Source organism: Lutra lutra, chromosome 8 (assembly GCF_902655055.1).
Source record: "Lutra lutra chromosome 8, mLutLut1.2, whole genome shotgun sequence".
Taxonomy (NCBI): Eukaryota; Metazoa; Chordata; class Mammalia; order Carnivora; family Mustelidae; genus Lutra; species Lutra lutra.
The window spans coordinates 16995210-17016347 of NC_062285.1; the positions used below are offsets into that span (position 1 = coordinate 16995210).

The 21138-nt window shown below is 45.9% G+C and overlaps 1 protein-coding gene across 2 annotated transcripts; it reads right to left on the bottom strand.

Moving 5' to 3' along the window:
- Nucleotides 1–242: 242 nt before the first annotated feature.
- Nucleotides 243–20733, bottom strand: MSRB2 (methionine sulfoxide reductase B2). 2 transcript variants are annotated; one of them, XM_047742434.1, is made up of 5 exons: nt 20560–20733; nt 11809–11909; nt 7214–7290; nt 1761–1908; nt 243–992 (listed from the first exon to the last, which is right to left on the bottom strand). In XM_047742434.1, the coding sequence occupies exons 1-5, from the start codon at nt 20669–20671 to the stop codon at nt 888–890; spliced, it is 543 nt and encodes a 180-aa protein (XP_047598390.1). In that variant the 5' UTR covers nt 20672–20733; the 3' UTR covers nt 243–887. The 2 variants fall into 2 exon arrangements, with proteins under 2 accessions (XP_047598390.1, XP_047598391.1); XM_047742435.1 differs by lacking the exon at nt 243–992 and adding an exon at nt 1014–1645 and having other exon boundaries at nt 1690–1908.
- Nucleotides 20734–21138: the final 405 nt, after the last annotated feature.

Below are 21138 nucleotides of genomic sequence, written 5' to 3' on the forward strand. Positions count from 1 at the left end.
CCAGGTTTTAAAAGATTTTTTTATTTGAGAGAGAACAAGATAGAGCGAGCAGGAGCAGGGCAAAGAAAGAGGGAGAAGCAGACTCCCTGCTGAGCAGGGAGAACAATGCAGGACTAGATCCTAGGACGCTAGGATCATGACCTGAGCTGAAGGCAGACACTTAACCAACTGAGCCACCCAGTGGCCCCACAGTGTTGTTTTTATAAAAGAGCAACTTCACAGACTCAGACAAAAAGCACACATAAAATTTTACTAAATATTTTATTTGAACATGTTCAAGCTTAACTTTGTAGCCACTTTTACTTGTTATCACTGAAATCTAACAAACTCTCCTTGGAACTTATTTGCCAGTAGAAAGGATGAATCAGAATGTTCAAGACATTCTAAAATTTTGAAGAAGAACCACGCATCCCACTGATCACCATGTATGCCTCCCAAATGCCGCTCTTCCACAGTCCGAGTCCTCGGTACTTCTTTCAATGCTGGGATTGTTGATTACTCTAATCCCATATTTCCTTCCTCTTTTCTCTTGATCCCTCACCTACATATGTCCACAAAGGACTTTGTAGGAATTTCTGGTTTGTAGTCCATTAGTTTCTTACTGTCCCCAAAGAGTCATGCCCTCTGGTCCCAGGCAAAGCCGACAGAAGTCAACTGGATAGAAATGGATGCCCCTCGGTCATTCTATGGAATTCCACCCTCTAAGCTGAAATTGGGGTTGGGTTGATTCCAGGCAAATCAATTACAGAAGTGGGGACTTGCTTGGTGCCAGCACAAACTTAGCTTATTTACTACTTTGGCAGTAAATAAAACAAGTCATTCAACATAAACTGAAAATTGAGGGTGTAAATGAAGCAGTGGTGACAGAAAGGGATTCTTGGAGACGGTCAGTGTCTCCTTGGTTTGAACTTCAGGGCCACACTGTTGATGCAAAACCTCTGACCACTAGGCCCAGGTCCGTCAGGAAACACATGGCCAAGGTGGGCTTCGCACTGCAAAGGAGAGAAGCCTCTGTCATTTCTCCACCGAGACAAAGTTCTTTATATGAAACTAGACAGGTGAACCCCACATGACCGCCCCAGTCTGGTGTCTGTGTGGGGAAAAGTCCATCCCAGCAGAATGCACGTAGCAAAGGAAAGAATGCAGGGGTGCCTGGTGGCTCAGTTGGTTGAGTGCCCAACTCGGTTCTGGCTCAGGTGATGATCACATGGGTCCCAAGACCAAGCCCCACGTCGGCTCCCCACTCAGTGGGGAGTCTGCTTGGGATTCTTTCTCTCTTTCCCTCTCTCCACTCTCACTGCCAGGCGAGTGTACATTCTCTCTCTCAAATAAATAAATACATCTTTTAAAAAAAGTGAGAGAATGCAAGGCATGGTAGCGGTAAATAGCTATCAGTGAGAACGCGAGCAAGGTATTTAACTTAGGCCTTGATTTATTCATCTATAAAATGGGAACTAACAATTACACTACTTAATAAAGCAGTTGTGATGATTCTTTGATACGATGCATGTAAAGCATTAATACAATTCCTAGGCTAGAACTGGGAGAGGCTACCTCACAGTGGCTCCGGAAGGTTCTTTCTCTTCCCGACAGTGCCCAGAATCACGGAGAGAGGGGTCAGAAGCAGCAAGCGCAGAAACCCGGCGTGTTGGAGTGACAAAGGTACTCCCATGTTTTAACCACATAGGCTCTCTGTGGCGCCTGGGCCTGGGCAGCACCGGGAAAAACCAAACAGACAAAACAACACAAAAAACCCCCACCTGCTTGCACACAACCTCGGTGCGAGTTAATCCTAACGAGGTGTCCACACGCCTCAGGATGCTGGCGTCCCTTTCATCAGAGCCAGACGCCCCGTGCGCCTCGGAAAACGCAGGCCACCCGGAGCCGGAGCAGTACTTGCGGTCGGAACTGTGGAAGACATTCGGACCCTGCAGCTGCCGAGACGTGATTAACACACAAAGAGCATTTTATGCCCCAGCTCCTTTTTCCACCCAGCAGGGTCTGCTCCCCTGTCTCCTCTGCCAGATCTCCAGGCCAGTCACAGCAGCGGTCCGTTCATGGGAACTGTGTCCACTGCACTTTCACGACCAAACACATCTCACCGTCGTCAAAGGACCTCTTGTTCCTTTGATGCTGAAGGCTTCTCTCTCCATGTCTGACAGGGACCGAGAAACACTAGGGTCTTTGTGACCTGTGATGCATGTTAGGAAACCCAGATCAAATCCAAGGGCTCCACACGTAGGAAAGGGGGAAACGGAAATGTGACACTCGTGGTCACAGGAGGGTATGAAGGTCTGGGCCCAGCAGCGGGAGGCCTGATGAAACGCCCCCTGTCAGCAGCAGGCCCTTCGGGCTACCTGCCTGCCTGCGGGGATTCCAAAGCTGCCTCTGCCTTTTCTTAGCTGGGCGACACTGGGCAAGCTCTGTACCCGCTCCAGGCCTCATCTGTAGCACGGGGCTGAAAGGACCCATGTTAGGGAGATGACTTGAGGATTTACAGAGATACTCTGTGGGCACAAGGTAAGTGCCCGTGAACGTGCACAATGATCATTAGTCAAGAAGCCGGGGCATCTGAGCCAGTCGCGGCAGTGCAGGGACCCTTCTGGGCAAGTCCCACAGGAACTCAGGATGCTGAGGTGGGAGAGGGCCAGGGGGGCCGACGGGAGGAGCCGGAGAGCAACAGGCGAATCCACTCGCCACAGACCTACTCTCCAAGTGCTCTGAAGGGGAGCTCCCTTAAAAGGCACTGGGAAAATAGAGTGAAAGCTTTTTAATGGCGGGGAGACAGTTCTTCCTCTAAGGAAGACGGAGAAAAATGCATTGTAAACTCTGCAAAAACAAAACCAAACCCCGCCCCCCAAAAAACTCCAAAAAGCTGGGCAAAGAGAAGGAAAAGTAGCAAATACTCAAATCCAGAGGCTAAGAACACAGAAGGAAGCCTGATTTAGAGCACAAACCCCAGCAGAAAGTCTAGTGTGATGCAGTCATTCTCAAACATTTTCTGAGGACTCCTTTCCTTTACATGAATTATGTAGATCAATGCTTAACAAATTAGAAATTATAACAGAATTTAAAAATATTTCCATGTTGTTATTTTTAAAAAATAATAAATTCATTACCTGGTAAATTATTTTTTTTCAAAACAAAGAGCTGCATTGTTTTACAATTCTGCAAATCTCTGTAACGCTTAGCTTAAAAAAGAAAAGACAACTGACTCTTCATATGTGCTTCTGCATTCAGTCTGTTGCAATCTTATTTTGATTCAAGTATAGAAAGAGGACGTGGCCTCACGGGCACCCACTTAGAAAAGAGAGGGCCTTGTAGATCCCCTAGAAAGGTCTCAGGAACTCCCGGGGTCCTCAGACCAGGATTTTAGAACTTGGAGGAGTAAGGGCCTTGACTTCTGAAAGGCTGGGGCATGACTCCAGGCTCTGATTACATCCGTGTGACCTGGGCAAGTTATTTAATCTTTTAAAGCCTCAGTGCACTAATGGATAGAACATTAATGGCCTTATTACCTTACAAGTCTGCTCAGAGGATTACCTGACAAACTTTCTAGGTATAGTGCACTTAGCAGTGTCAGACATATGGTAAGTCAGTAGCTACATTTTTTTAAAAAATCATTACTATTAATAACATATATCCATGAAATTTGAGCAGCCGTGGGTCCAATTTTTTTGGAAACTTTTTGAAAAGAGTTCAAAACTATTCATCTGAGCCACCCTAGCCCAGGGAAAAACATTTTAAGTATCTTTTAATCACAGCCTTTCCACCCCTTAATGTTACATGTAGCTAGTGATGATTAAAGGCATTTTGATGGAGAATTATGAATATAATAAATTTTTTAATGAATGAATCTAAGACTAATAAAAACTCATCTAAAATGTTTATGGGAAACAATAAATCTTTATTAATGCAATGTACAGAATATGGAGATTTTACCAGGTAATATGAGAGGCCCATCATATACAATTTAAGAGTGGAGATCTAACTTTAAGGCCAGTTTGAAGTTCCAATATAAATATTTAAATGATTAGCAGATTATAAGGCTCTCCCTTGAAAAACTAAAACCATACTGTATCATCTCTTTTCAGATACACTTAAAGGTATTTTTTTAGTTTTGCTTTTTTGTTATGTGTTTTTGTGTTATGTGTTTGCATGTTTGTTCTATGGTTATTTGCTTTGGTTTTGCTTCATTTCTGGAAATTCCACAGCCCCTGAACCAACAACAGAGGCACCTGGTGAGACCTGACACCTCTAACGTCTTAGAAGAATTTCCATTCATTTGGAGGAATGGGAACACAGAAGAAGTTTCTCACTGATATTACTTGGTTTCTTATAACATGTGGGACAGCCGGGGGTTATGTAAAAGGCGAGGAACATCATCAGGCTCTCAGATCCCCTCTATTCTAAAGACAGGCAGGAGCATGAAAGATGTGGACCCACAGTGGATTTTAATAAATACTTCCACAGCTGGTATACAGGGGTGGGGGGGGGGAAGAAAGGGGGAACACAGGAAGCAGGGGCAAAGCCACATGATTCCAACGTTAGTAAAGCAACAGTCTGGAGTCCCCAGGGGAGTGATGACATCCTACGAGTGTTCCTGTCCTGAAACCTTGGCTCAGAGGCCTCTGGTGTGGAGAGGAGGCGTGTCTCCAGGAACACGCACCATGATGGTCGTGTTGTGAAGGCAGCGTTGTTGTGCGTGGCAGGGGGCCTAACAGCCCAGAGGCAGTGATCCCACATCTATTAGACTCTTGGTTGACCAACTTTTCGCCTCATTTTGACTCTACCTATACAAGCATTTCTAGGGATGTTTATTTTTTTTCTCCACCCCTGCTTGCTATTATTAAGGCTGGACACTGGGGATGGGTGGGGGGGGGGGGTTGGGAAATGAGAGGCAAAACAGAAAAATATTCCTAAGACTACCCTCTTGAATGGGAAGCATGCTCAGGAATATAATCTCCACTTACAGATTCTCATTAACTGGCACATATTCGCAAGAATTCCTCATTATCAAAGACTGAGTCACACAGATGGCCCAAAGAAGGGTCTCCCTCTAAGAATTGTTGCTCTCATGTACTGAGTGCTTGGCATGTGCCAGGACCGGCCTGGGTGCTTCCGCACGTGTTACCTCAGAACTTGGCTGATCCTCTCAACAGCTTGCTGAAGTCAGTACCGCTACCATGCTGCCACGTTCCAGGTGAGGAAATCAAGGCATGGACCGGTTAAGAGACTTGCCCAAGGTCACACAGCAATGGGGCCAGGTACACCCAAGCACCCTAGCCACTCTACTATATTGTCTGTCCTATAAACAAATGCATCTTTAAGAAGAGTTTGTTCTGGAACATAGAAGATTCTTATAAATATATTCTTATGTCTCCCAGTCTCAGAGCAGCAGCAGTAGCAGCAGGAAAATGGAACAGAAACTTATACCACAGTCCCTAAGAAAAGAAAATAGAAACTTTTCAACTGAAACTAAATGATTAAAAAAGAAACAAATAAGGCTGGTGAACTGGCAGCTCAGTATACCGGTCTTTAGTCGACTTTTGGAGAATCGGCTGGTTCTCCTGTTAGTCTTGACTGCTTCACTATCTCAGTGACCTGCGGATGGTCACTCAATTTCCTTACTTTGGACTAGCCTTGTGCTAATACAGCAGCCACTGGTCACATGTGGGCTTTTGGGTTCAAATTAGTTAAAATTAGGTAAAATTAAAGATTCATCTTCAAGCAACATTTTGAGTGCTCAAGAGCCACATGTGGCTACCATATTGGATAGAGCAGATACAGAACATTTCCATGATCATAGAAATTTCCACTGGACAGAGCTTTGTGCTCTGGTCTCAGGTCCCACCCTGATCCTACATTCTGTGATTCCATGACTGGCCATGTGGTGAGGGGATGGTGGGCACTGGGTAGGAAAAGGTCTCAACTTTGCCAGTGTAGAAACCAGAACACCAACAACGTGGAAAAATGAAGAATGCTAAGTAGAAGGATGCTCTTACAAGAATGACTTCTCATCTTCTGTTTTCACAGTCCAAAGATAGGAAAGAACATCTGTCTGGTTACCACAGTGTGACAAGGCGGTCCTTTACATCTTCACATTGTACGCCTTTTTTTGACAAAAAGCAGGTTGGCCATCTCAAGGTCCTGTTTCTCCTCCTTAACAGAACCAAAGGCCAAGGAATAGCTAATGTCTCAGAAATATGTGTCCCACATTTTACTATGTTAAGATTAAGCTGCTTCTCTTAGTTTTCCCCAGGCCATCCTGGGCCAAAAGCTATCTTAGATGTCTCCACACCAGCCACTGATACAGTGAATGAATCTGAGCAAAGACCTGCCCTTCCTTAGGCACGAGGGGAAATCAATCCTAATTATTCCCCATCCTTGCAGGTGGGGTCTGGTTTTCCAAATTCAGCCTCCATTAGCGGCCAGCAGCCCAAGAAAGCCCGGTTTGCTCAAAGCCCAGAGGACATAATGAAGCACTGCCTAATGGAAGATTCACAGAGCTGGCTTGATTTATATTTTATTCTAAACCAATTTAGAGTTGATGCAGAAGAAAGGAAAATATCTTTGAAGTTCTGAAAACAGGACTTCAAAGATGTTTTCCTTTCTTCTTCATCGAATCTACTGTTTTTAGACTGTTTCCTGCATGTCTAAACAAAAAAGCCTTTGTTGAAAGATTTCAGATCCTGATTGACTTAAAAGAGGCTTTGAAATCAAGGGACAATTAAATTTACTTTTAGCTATATAGAAGAGGGCATGGTATTCACTACTGTCAAGCACTGTGGGGAATCTATCCTCATAAAATTCTACATTTCCCAAATTAAATTATAAACCCATTTTCCCTCAGAGAGATATAGTTTTAATCACATGGCCAAATACAATTATGGTTTAGATTTCTTTAAATACTTTCCCAGGAAAATATTCTAATAGCATTATCTTAAGGTGCTTATGAAGTTTTATTTGTTTGCTATTTCTCAGGGAAACAGGAAGAAAGAATATAGGCTAAGAAGTCTCAACTGCTCTAAATGCTGGAAATAATCAAGAGGGGCAAGTACTTTATAGAAATAGCTCTCCTTAGAGCAGCCATGCCAAATGAGGAGGGCAATTAAAAATAACACGGGTGTGTATTTATCTAAGGCTTTGAATGAGACAGAGTTGTAAGAAATCTGGAGGTCTCTTCTCCTCCAGTACCTCTCTTGAGCCTTACCTGAAGAGTGGGCTGTCACAGCATACACAGTGATACATTCCTGACTCCTTGTTATTCAGATAGGCTCCACTGAAAGGCTGAAAGTAAATTAGACAGATCAGGTGTAGGCTTCTCATAACACCAGCAGGAGATGATACAGCAGATTTAAATCCAAGATTCGGTCCCCAAATAAAGGAATTTTTGTACTAATTTGACAAAGTCCAAATATCACTGGAGAGGAAATTATAACCCGGCCAATGAAGCAGCCTTGCAGGCTTATCACAACCCGGCCTTTATGGGGCTGAAAATTCAAATTATGACATTAATAATGTTTTGCATTTATATAGCACCTTTCATCCAAGAACATCAAAGTTCATGGAAAAGTGAGAGAACACTCTTCTGGATTACGTAAAATTTCAGTCCTCATCTCAAAGGAGTTAATACAATAGGAATCCAGTCCACTGTCTAAAACACTGTGAAATCTCCAATTAAAGATAGAATATAAATACATAAAACGGATAGCTCTGTGGGCTCATGGTTGTGCCTTTAACGTGCCTCACATCATGCTGTTTAGGACACGACATAGTTAATAAATGTTTAAATAATGAGTTAGATTATCCCAGTACTGAAGCTACTACTTAGATGAAATTATCTCATTAACTGTGGCTTAAAGAGTTTGTAAGTTTTCAAAGGTCTCCCCAAAAAACACAGGAGACTTGAAGCAATGAATCTGCCAAGTCAGTACCTTTCAAAATGCTATTTTGAAAACTGGATTTTATTGTTTTTTTTTTTTCTTAAGATTTATTTTATTTTATTTATTTGACAGACAGAGATCACAAGTAGGCAGAGAGGCAGGCAGAGAGAGAGGGGGCGGGGGGGAGCAGGCTCCCCACCGAGCAGAGAGCCCGACAAGGGGCTCGATCCCAGGACCCTGAAATCATGACCTGAGCTGAAGGCAGAGGCTTTAACCCACTGAGCCACCCAGGTGCCCTGGATTTCATTGTTAAAAAAAAAAAAAAAGAAAAAAAGAAAGAAACAGAGACCTTCTTGCCTAATTCCTTCTGTTAAAGTAAATTAAAAGGAAAAAAAAAAAAACCCTCAACAGCAACAAACCTCTGATACAAGCCAACCACAGAAGATCCACGACCTGCTGGCAAGCCCTATCCCATTTTAGGGGATGAAAGAGAAGCCAAGGCACAGAATGGGTCACCAAGTCACAGAACTGACTTAAGGAATGAGCTGGACTCTTCTGACCTTTCTAGATTTCCCAACTCAACAGATTCACAGGTCAAACATTCACATTCCCTGTGGTAGTATTAACAGCACATTTTCAGTGAGCCGTATAATGGACAATTTCAAAATAACCCACTGAGCCTACCATCTGGGCACACTTGGACGTTTTCCCTCTTTAAAGACTCTAAACTTAGCTGCAGAAATCTGAACAGTGTAAGCTGGTCTTTTTATGGCTTGTTCCCTTGATGGCGCCTCCCAACCTTGGCACAAATCGGCATCCACAAAGTTCCACCAGTTCCCAGGTGGGAACCTGGGCTAACGGGACTCATGTGTCAAAGGGCTACCCGTCCTGAAGCTGGTCTGGAAAGTCTACTCCTAGGATGCAGACAGTCTGACAAAATTCAAAATATAATTTGGTCATTGCAGGGGGCGGACGGACAGAGGAAGTAACAGGCAACAGGTATCACAGTAAAAAAATAAATAAATAAAAAGGAATCCTTAGTGAGGAATTTCATGAAGTGACATCTTTTCACGGCCTCCTAATTTCCCAATGTCTCCCTCCTCCTCCCTCAGTTCTGTGGAAGTCCTGTCATTTGTTTAGAGCCAAACTCAACTTCTATCTCAATTGTTCATTCTCATATTTACTTGAAAACCTAGTACGTACCCAGTGCTGGTCTGGGAGCTAATGTTACAGAGGTGGGGGGAGAAACCAGGAGTGAACTGGCCAGCACCTTAATTTTAGACTTCTCAGCCTCCAGAACTGTGAGAAATATATGTATGTATTTATACATAAACATCTGCTGTTTAAGCCCTTCCATCGGGCTATAGTGGCCCAAAGGCAGTCTGTCTGGACCAATGGGGCTTCTCCAGTCAGTACAACGTCCCTGCTGGAAACAGAAGGCACACTCAAAGAGGTGATTTGAGGATAATTTCATACAGAACGATTTACAAAGGTGGGGACAGGACCAACAGAAACCAGCAAGGGAGGACGAAGCACTGGGAGGGCCAGGGGCTCTGAGAACACCCACCTATGAGGCCCGTGGGACGAAGAGAGGGGCAGTTACCAGAACCTGTGGGCTGGCGGGAGCTACAGCCTGCACTAGAGGACCCTGGGTCCCGATTTCCCTGCCGTGTCCTCTGACCATGCTAACATCATCCTCTGGCCAAGCTCGAGCAGTAGCCAGAGGGAAGGGGGCATGTTATTCTTCCCGGAGCCCAGAGCAGAGCGAAGCATGTGGAGAGCAGATCTGTGGGGTGCACAGAGGAAGGCCTGCAGGAAACCTGCCTTCCACCGATATGTGACTTTGAGCTGTTGCGCAGCGAGGCTATAAACCCTTTGTGGTGTCTAGCAGAGTGCACATGCTGCCTGACCAAAACGTGTGCAACTGAATTCTCGTTTGAGTTACCAAATAGAAAACTGAGATGTGTTACTCCCCTTATGTTAGCCAGGCTTACAGTGGGTTCGGCACCATTCTAGAAAGTTACATGTGGACATGGACCAACTGAAAGGGATTATAACATTACTTAAAATAACGGATGATGCTCATTCTGTAAGATGGCAAACGCGCAGAGTACACTGCACCATCTGTTTGAGAATCCCACAGACTTATTCTCCTCAACATCTGTCAGCTCATCTCCAGGCTCTGTACATATACCAAACCCCGCTGGGCTGTGTCCCTGGGAAGGGGCTGGTTTAAATCTGCTGGGGGTACTCCGTGTACTGCACACGGAGCCTCACACGTGGCCCCCAACCACCTGCGGTAGTGACTGTGTCTCTTTCCCTATGAAGCGTCATGAAAATCCAACCCACGGGAGGTTTGGAAAAATACCAGTACTTAGCAAGAATCTGGGGGATCTGCCGACCTAACGACGTTAGCATCAGAGAAGCTGAGGGTGCGCCGTGATGACAGGGCCACGCGCACACGGTCTGAACTTTGCGGGGACTGCGAAAGAAAAGATAAATTCTGTACAGCTTTGCAAAACCGCTGTGGCCCACTGCCTGGGGCCCGCTTCCCAAAGCAGAATGTCTAGTAACAACCTTCAGCGGCTCCATTCCAACGGTTATATTTAGGTCTAAGACAGATGACTTGTGAAGAAGCTGTGCTAGGAAAACAGAACTATAATGAGGAACCACTCAGGGCAATTCCCTCTAGAAAGGAACGAAAGCTGAGCCTCTTGAATGGCGTTTATTTTTATTTATTTATTTTTTTTTTAAAATATTTTATTTATTTATTTGTCAGAGAGAGAGAGGGAGAGAGAGCAAGCACAGGCAGACAGAATGGCAGGCAGAGGGAGAAGCAGGCTACCTGATGAGCAAGGAGCCCGATGTGGGACTCGATCCCAGGACGCTGGGATCATGACCTGAGCCGAAGGCAGCTGCTTAACCAACTGAGCCACCCAGGCGTCCCTTGAATGGCGTTTAAATATCGTTTGCGCCTCCCAGCCCGCCCTCAGTCAGTATTCACAGAAACGTCCTCTCTGAGCGCCGGCTCTAGCAGGGCACCACACGCGCGCGGTGCCAGAGCCGTCCCTGCAACGGCAAGTGCTCTGAAGGGAAAGTGCTGGGAAAAGCAAGCCCAGCTCGGGGCCAAGAAAAGGCTTCCCTGAGCCCATGGGATTGGGACTGAGGGCTGAAAGGAAGGTCTAGTGAACGGGTGAGGTGAGAGGAGAGAAGAAGGACACAGGGGTGAGGGCCTTAGGGAGAAGGGAGCCCAGGGCGTTTGAGAGCTGAAAGAAGGGCGACGTGCTCCAAGTGTGGGGAAGAAAAACAGCCAGACTGCGGACAGGGGCAGAAGGCAGGGGGCAGAGCCTGCAGGGCCTAATAAGCCATTGGCAAACTTTCTTCTTTACCTTGGAAGTGTGGGAAGCCCCTGAGGGATTGTTAGCAGTGGGGGGATGTGGCTGGATTTGTGTTTTTTAGATCTCTTCTGCCTTTTTTTTTCTAAGATTTTACTTTCGTGACCCAGAAAGAGAGAGAGAAAGAGAGAGCGAGAGCGCACAGGGCACAAAACGGGGGAGCCCAGGATCCCGGGATCATGACCTGAGCCAAAGGCAAACACCTCACCCCTGAACTGCCTGAGTCACCCAGGGGCCCCTCCTTGGTCACCTCGTAGAGAGCGGCAGCCGCAATAGCGGAGGCTGCACATGCCGTCCCCCCAGCGAGAGGGGAGAGGAGCAGAGCAGCTGGAGGGTTACGGAGCAGGCAGAAGAGGCATCGGGGTCTCCTACCAGCGATGGAGCCCGGTGCCTGAGAGGGAGACGGGGAGGGCCAGAGTGGAGGAGGGGAAGCAGGGGAGTGGGCTTCTGCCGCTGCATCTATCCCAACCCGCCCTCCGGTCCCCCCCGAGTCCCCCCGGCCACGACACTATCATCGGGGAGCTTACCGGTTCGGTCCCTTTTTCTCGAGTGACATAGAACTGCTCTGGAGTCAGCTTCCTCCGCCATTCGCCCTTGCTGAGGGACGGCTCGTGCTTCGTGAGAGAACCTGTGTTGTTCAAGAGGAATTTTTAAAAATTAAAACAAAAAGGCGCAGTGACGTTTTTTCTTTAGCTTCTCTCCTGACATGCACGGCCACGGGCAGCACAAGGCCGCGCCCTTCTCTCCCAGTTCACAGGGGCCAGAAAGCTCCAGTACAAAATGCTTCAATGGACTCATTAGTTTCACAAGAGAGAAGCAGCAAACAGACAGGCAGTTTTCCGGTCCCGCTGGGGCCCAGAAGCTGAAGAGGCGGTTGAAATATGGAATAATGCAGACTAAATTCCCCTCAGGTACCCGAGGGCAGAAATCGATCCTCCTTCTAGTACTCCGCTCAGAGGAGTATTTCCTGTCGGGATAGGGCTGGGAGGAGCTGAGTGATGGAGAGGAGAGAACCCTGAGCTAGTGGGTTATTAAACTCTTCTCCTTGGCCGGGTTAGAAAAATCGCTCTGATTTTGTTTGTCGACGGAGGTCTTTATTAAAAAATCTTCTTGTGTGGAACAAAGGGGAGACTCCTAGAGCCGATGCCCCTAAAAGGAAATGGGGACCGACCAGAATCTATTCCAATGCCTGGATCTTACTCCCCTTACCCCAGTGAGTGTGAACAAGCAACTGGGACAATACTCTTTTTAGCCAAAGGGGAGTGGGAAGCCTGACTTATAGAATCAATGTTTCAAATCATCCAACACTAAAAATTGGAAAGGATTTTATAATCTGTCCACCTCGACTTACAAATGAGAAAATAAGAGGGCTGGAGGCTTAGTAAGCTGATCACAGCAACAAAGATGAAAGGTTAGACACTTGTGGTATCACCATGAAATATGAAACGTGTCTGAAAAATCGTATTTGAAATTCATTTTTGGTTACCAAGAGGAGGTCCTAAATTATCTTTTAGGTAAGAAAAAACTTCTCTCTTCGCTGCTAGCTCATAATACTATACAATATGGTATGTTCAGTATTGTATATTATTGATTGCTGATGGTTGTTCATATTTCATTAAAAGGTTTTTAATCTGTTAACTATATTAAAAGTTGTCCTTTCTTAAGGACTTTTTACAAGGCTACGGGAATTTCGTGTTTACTCTAGAAATACACCTCTGAAATTGCCTATGAAAATATAGCTCAGGTACACACAATTTTTCTGGAACTCATTTCTTGGGGAGCAAAGCAAAATGCATTTATGTGACAATTATTACTGCTCAGTCCCTTTCAGAGGTACCAGGCAGAATGCCAAGTAATAAATGGACAAGGAATGATAAATCTTTTATTTTTATTTGAAGGTTTTATTTATTTATTTGGAAGAGAGAGCCAGAGAGCGCAAGGTGGGGGAGGGGAATGGCAGAGGGAGCAGGAGAAGCAGGCTCCCCGCCGAGCAGAGAGCCCAACTTGGGACTCCATCTCAGGACCCTGGGATCATGACCTGAGCCAAAGGCAGACGCTTAACCTACTGAGCTACCCAGGTGCCTGGTATGATAAACCTTTTAAAAAATCTTTATAATCACTAAAATAATAACTAAGTCAAGTAAGAATCATTAGGGGATTCTACAACCCTGGGTGGGAGACTGTTGAAGAATGGAAGAGTTACACGTTTTCAAAATATTATTAATTGCAAAGGAAGAAAAGGTACCTTTACAATGAAAAATGAACAAGTCATCACCTTAACCAAGTAAGCCACATTAGCATCACCAACAGTGGGGCAAGCCAACATCGTGTGCCTCCGTGTGTGACGCACTGAAGACAAGCACCCCCTGTCCTGCACCCCTGCACTGCAGCCATTCTGAGGACATTCTGAGCCCACTGAGGACTTCTCAGTAAAACCTAGAACATTCTCTCATTTCTCCGTAGTATTGACACTTGACATTTTCCTGTGGTAGCTTTTATTTCCCTTGGCTTCCATGGCACCCGATACTCTTGTCTTTCCTGTTATTCCTTGTCAGCATCCTTCCTCAGCCCCACTCCCTCTAGCCGTCCCGAATACTGGTGTTCTTCAGATGAAACTACTGCCCTAGGCTTGCTTCTGTCACCACACCACACCTGCCCCTTGAGTGATGTTATCCAATGAGTAGCTTACAGTACCATCCACATGATAAGATTCCCTAATCTCTTTTACCCTCCATTCTAGATCTCTACAGAATTCCAGATCCATTTATAAACATACCTGGATATCTCAACGAGGATGTCCCATTTCAAACACCACATACAGAAGGACTTCGTGTACCTCTCCTGCCCCAACCCAAATCTGCCCCTCCTCTCACGTGTTCTAGCTCACTGACCCCATGCTTCAAGCCAGAATGCCAGACCATCAACACATGACTCTTCCCTTTTCCTTGCACCAAGCCATGTTGGTTCTACCTCCTAAGTAACTCCAGGATCTGCTCCTTCTTACCCCTCTGACACTACCATGGATCAGGCCACCATTATTCTCTCCAGTATTGACGATCACAAAAGTCTCCTAATTTGTATGCTCTCCCCTATTTGCACCACTTCTTTTTTCTCACTGCCCCAAACTGTTCAGTGCTGTCACACTGAGATGAGAAAATATGCCATGTGAATACCTAGGAGAGGAGAATGTAGGCAAGAGAAAAAAACTAGTTGGGGGTGCTTGGCGTGTTTGGTGAGTAGCAGGAAGGCCAGGGGGAATGGGTGGAGTGAGCAGGAAAGTTAGTAGAATTCACAGCAGAAAGCTAATGGGAAGGGGGCAGACCAACGAGAATCTTGAAGGCTACGCTTTTACTCTGAGCGAGTGTAGAAGTCATTGGAAGGCAAGCAGAGGAATGACATGACCTACTGTATTTAAAAGGATTACTGGCTGATACACTAAAAGAAGTTGAAGGAGGACAAAGGTTGCAGCAGGGCACCCAGGACAGAGGACATTTTAATAACATGGTTGAGAAATGGAAGAGTCCCACATCAGGGTGGTGGCCATAGTCAGAGGGGTTACACACCAGACGTATTCTGCTAGCAGAGCTGGGGGATTTGCTAACGTACAAGAAAGAACACGGTCAAGGGGCACTACTCCAAGTTTCTTAGTCTGAGCAGTAGAAGCTGGGGAAGCCTACGGGAGGAACAGGTTTGGAGCCTGTTACTTATAAAAATTCAGTATACTTAATAAAAATTCAGTATTTTCAAAATTCAATATTCGGTTCAGTATTATTCAAATGGAGATATCAAGTAGGCAGTTGGATATATAGATTTAGAAACTGGGGAGAAGTCCAAGGTGGAAATGTAAATCTGGGACTCCTCGGCGTTAGTGTTATTTAAAGCCATGAGCCTGGAAGATTCCCAAGTCAGTGACTGTTGAGAGAACAGAGAGGCCCACAGGCTGGACTTGGAGACACTCCAAGATACACAGGTTGAGGAGATGGAGACAAGCAGACAGAGAGGTAGGAAGGAAACTGCAAGAATGTGGTGTCCTGGACAGAGATGACTAATAAGTAGCTATTGGGTTTAGCAATGTGATGGTCAGCGGTGGCCTAAAAAAGCAGTTTAGGTGGAGGAGAGAGAGTGTGTGTGTGTATGTGTTTGTATGTGTGCGTGAATCTGACTGCAATAGATTTGATATAGAATAGGAGGAAGGAAAGGAGACAGTGCAAAGAGGTAAGTCCTTTCAGGAGTTCTGGAGGTAGCTGGAAGGGGAAGTGAGGTCAAGGGCATTTTTTCGGACGAGAAAGTTCACAGTATTCTAGTACGCTGTTGGGAATGATCCCGCGAAGAGGATAAATTGATCATTTAGGAGAAAAAGGCGAGAGCTGTGGAGCTGTTCCTGAGCTTGACCTTGGGTAGATGAAATATGGGAGCCTAGTTAAATTGTGAAAATTTTATTGACTGTATAAGTCTGAGATAACTATTCAAGGTAACAATAAAAGAGTTTTACAAAGCAATGCCAGCTTAACCACGAACTGAGTTTGTAGAAACAGTGTGAAATCTTTTCTGGCTGGGTTATCAGGAAAAGGTGTTTTTACTGTTTTAACAGCAAGTGGGAGGGGCACCTGGGTGGCTCAGTGGGTCAGACTCTGGATCTCAGCTCAGGTCTCAGTTGCAGGTTGGTGAGATCAAGCCCTGCATTGGGCTCCACGACAAGTAGGATTAGAACTGGTTTTAATGGATGTAACTATTTGTTGAATCATAAGGGAAATGGAAGGCATTCCATTTTAGGAAGTTTAAAAGACAGAGAGATGTGTGTATATTTTGTAAGCCTTCAACAAAGGGCAAGATCTAAAATTTGGCCAGTGCCAATGTGTCGGCATGACCTAACTGGGATTGGTCACACAAAGGCCACCTCAAACAGTGGAAAAACAATGAAGGCAAGAGCAAGATCTGCAAATAGGATATGATTCCTCCTCCCAGAATCTACCTGGTCTTGAGGGGAATGTGTGTAACCTGAACCCTGGCTATCAGTGACATCTGTTAAGGAAAAGGAGTAACAGAGGACCATGATAAAACACTTTCTTTACCCTTCGAGTGCCTGTCCTGCCATGCCGCTCTTGGCTTTGGCAAAGATCTTGCATTATTTCTATGGATTTCTAAGAGGAAAACTGACTCTTGGTACTAAGATTGGGAATTATAATCTGGAAAGCTGCTATTATCTTCCCTTCTCCTTTTGGGGAAAAAGTAGAATGGATTAGAGAGGAAAAAAAAAGGGATTGTCTCCTGGAAGCCTGGTCCTTAGTGTCTTTCCACATGCAGTACAATAGTTTACACCAGAGAGTGGGAATTCAAGAAGGGGGAAATTCAGCAGGACTCCCACACTTCAGCTTTAACCTAAAGTCTGAGTCCCAGATGAACCCCAGCTCCCTTTCCAATTGTTCTGTATTTTACTCATGTATTAGACTACTTGTTTTTGATACCCCCCCTTCTCTTTTTTTTTAGCTTAAAATTTAAAACTAATATTTAAATTGTTAGATGGAAGAATCACTCCTTCATTTAGATCAGAAAGTACATTTCTCATGGCTCCACTAATCCTCATCAGTACGTACCTTTTACACGATGTGTATGAAAGGCTTCATAGGTGGGTAACAATGTCCAGACTAGTTGCTCTTGGAGCACCAATTATGCAAATTTAACTATAAATCTGTCAGCCTGGAAGACTCTGTCAAGAGAAGAGAAACTGGGGCGCCTGGGTGGCTCAGTGGGTTAAAGCCTCTGCCTTCCGCTCAGGTCATGATCTCAGGGTCCTGGGATCGAGCCCCACATCGGGCTCTCTGCTCAGCAGGGAGCCTGCTTCCCCCCTCCTTTCTCTCTGCCTGCCTCTCTGCATACTTGTGATCTCTGTCAAATAAATAAATAAAATCTTAAAAAAAAAAAAAAAAGAGAGAAGAGAAACTCTGCCTTGATAGCAAAATGACCAGTGGTCAGCTAGGGGCTCTCGGGTCAGCGTATATATGGTCTGTATTTACAGAGGGTCCTGTAACCACAGTGTTATGGGTTGAACTGTGTCCTCCCAAAATTCATATGTTGAAGTCCCAATGCTCAGTACTTCAGAATGCAACTATATTTGGTGACATGGCCTTTAGAGAGGTAAGTAAGGTCAAACGAGGTCACATGGGTGGGTCCTAATCTATATGGCTATATTTTGGAGACGGGGCCTTTGAAGAGAGGATTATGTTAGCATGAGGGTGTAAGGATGGGCCCAATCTGACCAGTATCCTTATATGAAGAAGAGACTCTAGTGGTGTGTGAGCAGAGAAACGGCCAACTGCAAACCAGAGAGAATGCAGGAGAAACCAACCCTGCTGATACTTTGATCTTGAACTTCCAGCCTCCAGAATGATGAGAAAAAAATGTCTGTGTTTCAACCTTTTAGCCTGTGGTATTTTGTTGTGGCTGTTCCAGCCGACTAATATGCTATGCTTTAGGAAACAACTAAATTCTGAAGGAAAATTACATTATGCGTAAATTCTGATGGTTTTACCAATCAACAATTTGGTACCTGTACATATAACATACAACAAGTGAGAATTTAGACATGAGTAAGGTCACTTGGCCATCAGTGGCCAGAGAGCGCTCAGCATTGGTCTTTGCATTCTTTTGTGTACAACTGGGGTGTTTTCCGTCCTCAGCCTACATCACCTGTACCTTGAGTTGGTCCTTTTGGGGCAGGATGTCTTCCAGATTCCCTCTGTATCCTCTTACTATCTTCACTATGAAAAGACTTGGTTGCTCTCGCTATTGTACTGGACAGCTATACAGCTTTTCTTTGAACTATGTTTTGATAAACTCAGATTCTTTTGGGTTCCTTTCTCTCTTTATGCTGTGATTAGCATAGTTTGTCTGTCTTCTTGGTCATATATTTCCTGAGGTGGGCTTACATATTCTCTCATCTTTAAAGAACACCCTCTCGGGGCGCCTGGGTGGCTCATTTGGAGAAGCGTCTGCCTTTAGCTCAGGTCACAATCCCAGGGTCCCAGGATCAAGCCCTGCATCAGGCTCCCTGCTCAGTGGGAAGCCTGCTTCTCCCTCTCTCACTCCCCCTGCTTGTATTCCCTCTCTCACTGTCTCTCTCTCCATCAAATAAATACACAAAATCTTAAAGAATACCCTCTCTTGGTCATATGGTCACCTAGATGCTATACTGCCAAGTGTCACAAACAAACAAGCCTTGTTTCAATAAATACTTGTTGAGACTAAGGGAATCTATTACAACTGGTACAGAGAGAATCCCCAGCCCACTCTAATTTGCAGACTAGTTTTCTTTCCCAACTCAATGACTGAACTGGTTTAAGCAATGCTCAGGATGGTTTCCTAGCAGAGTATTTCTAGAGTGTTTTCCTGAAACAACAGTTTTCTCCATGATACTTCTTACTTACTTTCCTTTTTCGGTCTCAACTGAGAGACTTTGCTCTGGTCAGTCTCAACAACAAAATCACAGAGGTTATGCCTCTTGCATATCAGGAATCTTAGCGCTGTAGAACTGTCCTCCATTACTATCAACATCTTCTCGTTTCTCTCTCAACCTTCCCTAAGTCTATAACATAGGCTAAATGTAGCTACACTTTTGTTCTTTCCATTTATTTATGTAATTATAATTAACATTTATTGTGTGCTTGCTAAATGCCAATCATTGTGATGAAGCATTTTAATTTTTTTTCCACTTATTCTGTACATCCCTACTATTATCATTATCCTTATTCTATAGAAGAAAAAAAACCAGGTTTAAGCTTACCAAGTTCAGGACGTGCCCAAAGACATATAGCCAGGAAGTGGTACTATCAACACCAAAGCCCTTAGCCACCAAACTATTACCTATCTATAATTTTTAATGGGTGCCTAATGGTTTGCTGAATTGAACTTTTCTGGTTTACTCAAGTATTCCTTAACTGATAGACATTTGGGTTATAGCCAGTTTCTGGTTCTTAAGAGTGGTGCTGTTAAAAACATCTTTGTACACATAGCTTTGTTCTTTTGAATTATTTCCTTAGAATAAGGAAGGGAGACACCCTCCCGGGAGGGGGTGTCTGATAAGTTACACAGCTCCTTTTATGTATTAGAGTCTGGCCGAATTTTAAATGTTGCTGAAGAACTTAAGTTCCTAAGGCAATTCATTAGGATTTTTCTGACAACACCAGTACAAACATAAAGGACAAGCTTCCACTGAAACCACTGTCCTATAAAGGCGAATGAGGAGAGCTCCAGCCCACAAGTATGATGTTTCCTTTGCCTGTGGTTCTCAGAAACAAAACAAAACAAACAATGCTTGACACACGGTAGGTATGCAACAAATATCATCAGGTTGGCTGGCTAGGACACCAAGAGGTGCTGAAGGCCATGATTGGAAGTTATGTTCGATCAGCCACTCCTACACACTGCCTGTGCTTTTATTTATTTAAAAATACATTTTGAAAACTTCAGGGGACGAAAAGAATTCTAAGTTGATTGGATACATTTTCAGAGAAGATAGGTATCTTTAAATTTCTTCAATGGACACATAACAATCAGATTCAGAGATGGGACAGCTGGACAGTTGCCCATGAAGCCAATGCACAGGGAACACTAAATTATCCTGAAATGTATCTGAAATATAGTGCCATTGACACAGGTGTCTACAGGCGACTCCATACTAAAAGGTGAAACGCAAATGTAATCCACCATAGGAGCCAAAGGCATTTCGAAGAAACACACACACACACTTATCCCTGTCTCAGCCATTGACGAACAAATACTATCAGTCTAAAAGGGAACGAGTTAATAGTCCACACGTCTCCCTGGGGCCGGGACACACACATAGAAACGTAAGGGCAGGAAGCAAATCAACAGGAATCCAAAGCCTGAACTGCTTGCTTCTCACCTGGGAAAAGAAGCACGCAGAATTTAAGAGGGATACAGTGTTAAGAGACCACGGGCCATTACAGAAGGGAGCGCACGGTGTCGGGTCGCTGCCCTAACCACCGCGATTGCTCGCCTGGAGTCCGGGTATAAACACCAGGGGCTCCTGAGCCCGACATTTTACAGGGGACGGAAGTCAGTGACAACCACCCACACCCCTCTAAATGTACAACCCACCGTCCTGGACGGCAAGGAGGAGCGGGCACGGGCGCACCACGAAGTTTCTAGAGAAGGAAGCGCCAGGTGCGGAACCGGCGCTCGGGCCCGCTAGTCCAGGCAGGTGAAGTAAAATCGAAAGCCAGGAGGCGGCGGAAGGGCTTGCGCGGTCTGCGTCCTACCTGGGTCCTCGGGATCGGCCCCCGAGCCACCGCTGCCGGCTAGGCCCCTCACGGCCCGCAGGGGCGCCCCTCGAAAGGGCAAACCCCAGAGCGCACGGAGCAGGAGGGCCATGACGCCGCGCGTGGGGGCCCCGCAGAGCGGACGCACGCCGTCCCCGCGCGCCCCGCCTCCCTCCCCGCGCGCCCCGCCTCCCTCCCCGCGCGCCCCGCCTCCCTCCCCGCGCGCCCCGCCTCCCTCCCCGCGCGCCCCGCCTCCCTCCCCGCGCGCCCCGCCTCCCTCCCCGCGCGCCCCGCCTCCCTCCCCGCGCGCCCCGCCTCCCTCCCCGCGCGCCCCGCCTCCCTTCCCGCGCGCCCCGCCTCCCTTCCCGGGCCCCGCCTCCCCTTGCCTCTCCTCCTGCTTCTCTCCTCCCACCCTTCTAGGATCCCCCAAGTCCTGCCACCACCCAGCTCTTCCTACCCCTTTCCCGCGCCTACCCCTACGGGCCTCCCCTTGACCCTCCCTAGCCCCTCTCCCTTGTCCACCTGTGTGCTCTGGCGTGCCTACCACCTCCCCAGGCTTCTCCCTCGGCCCTTACCTCC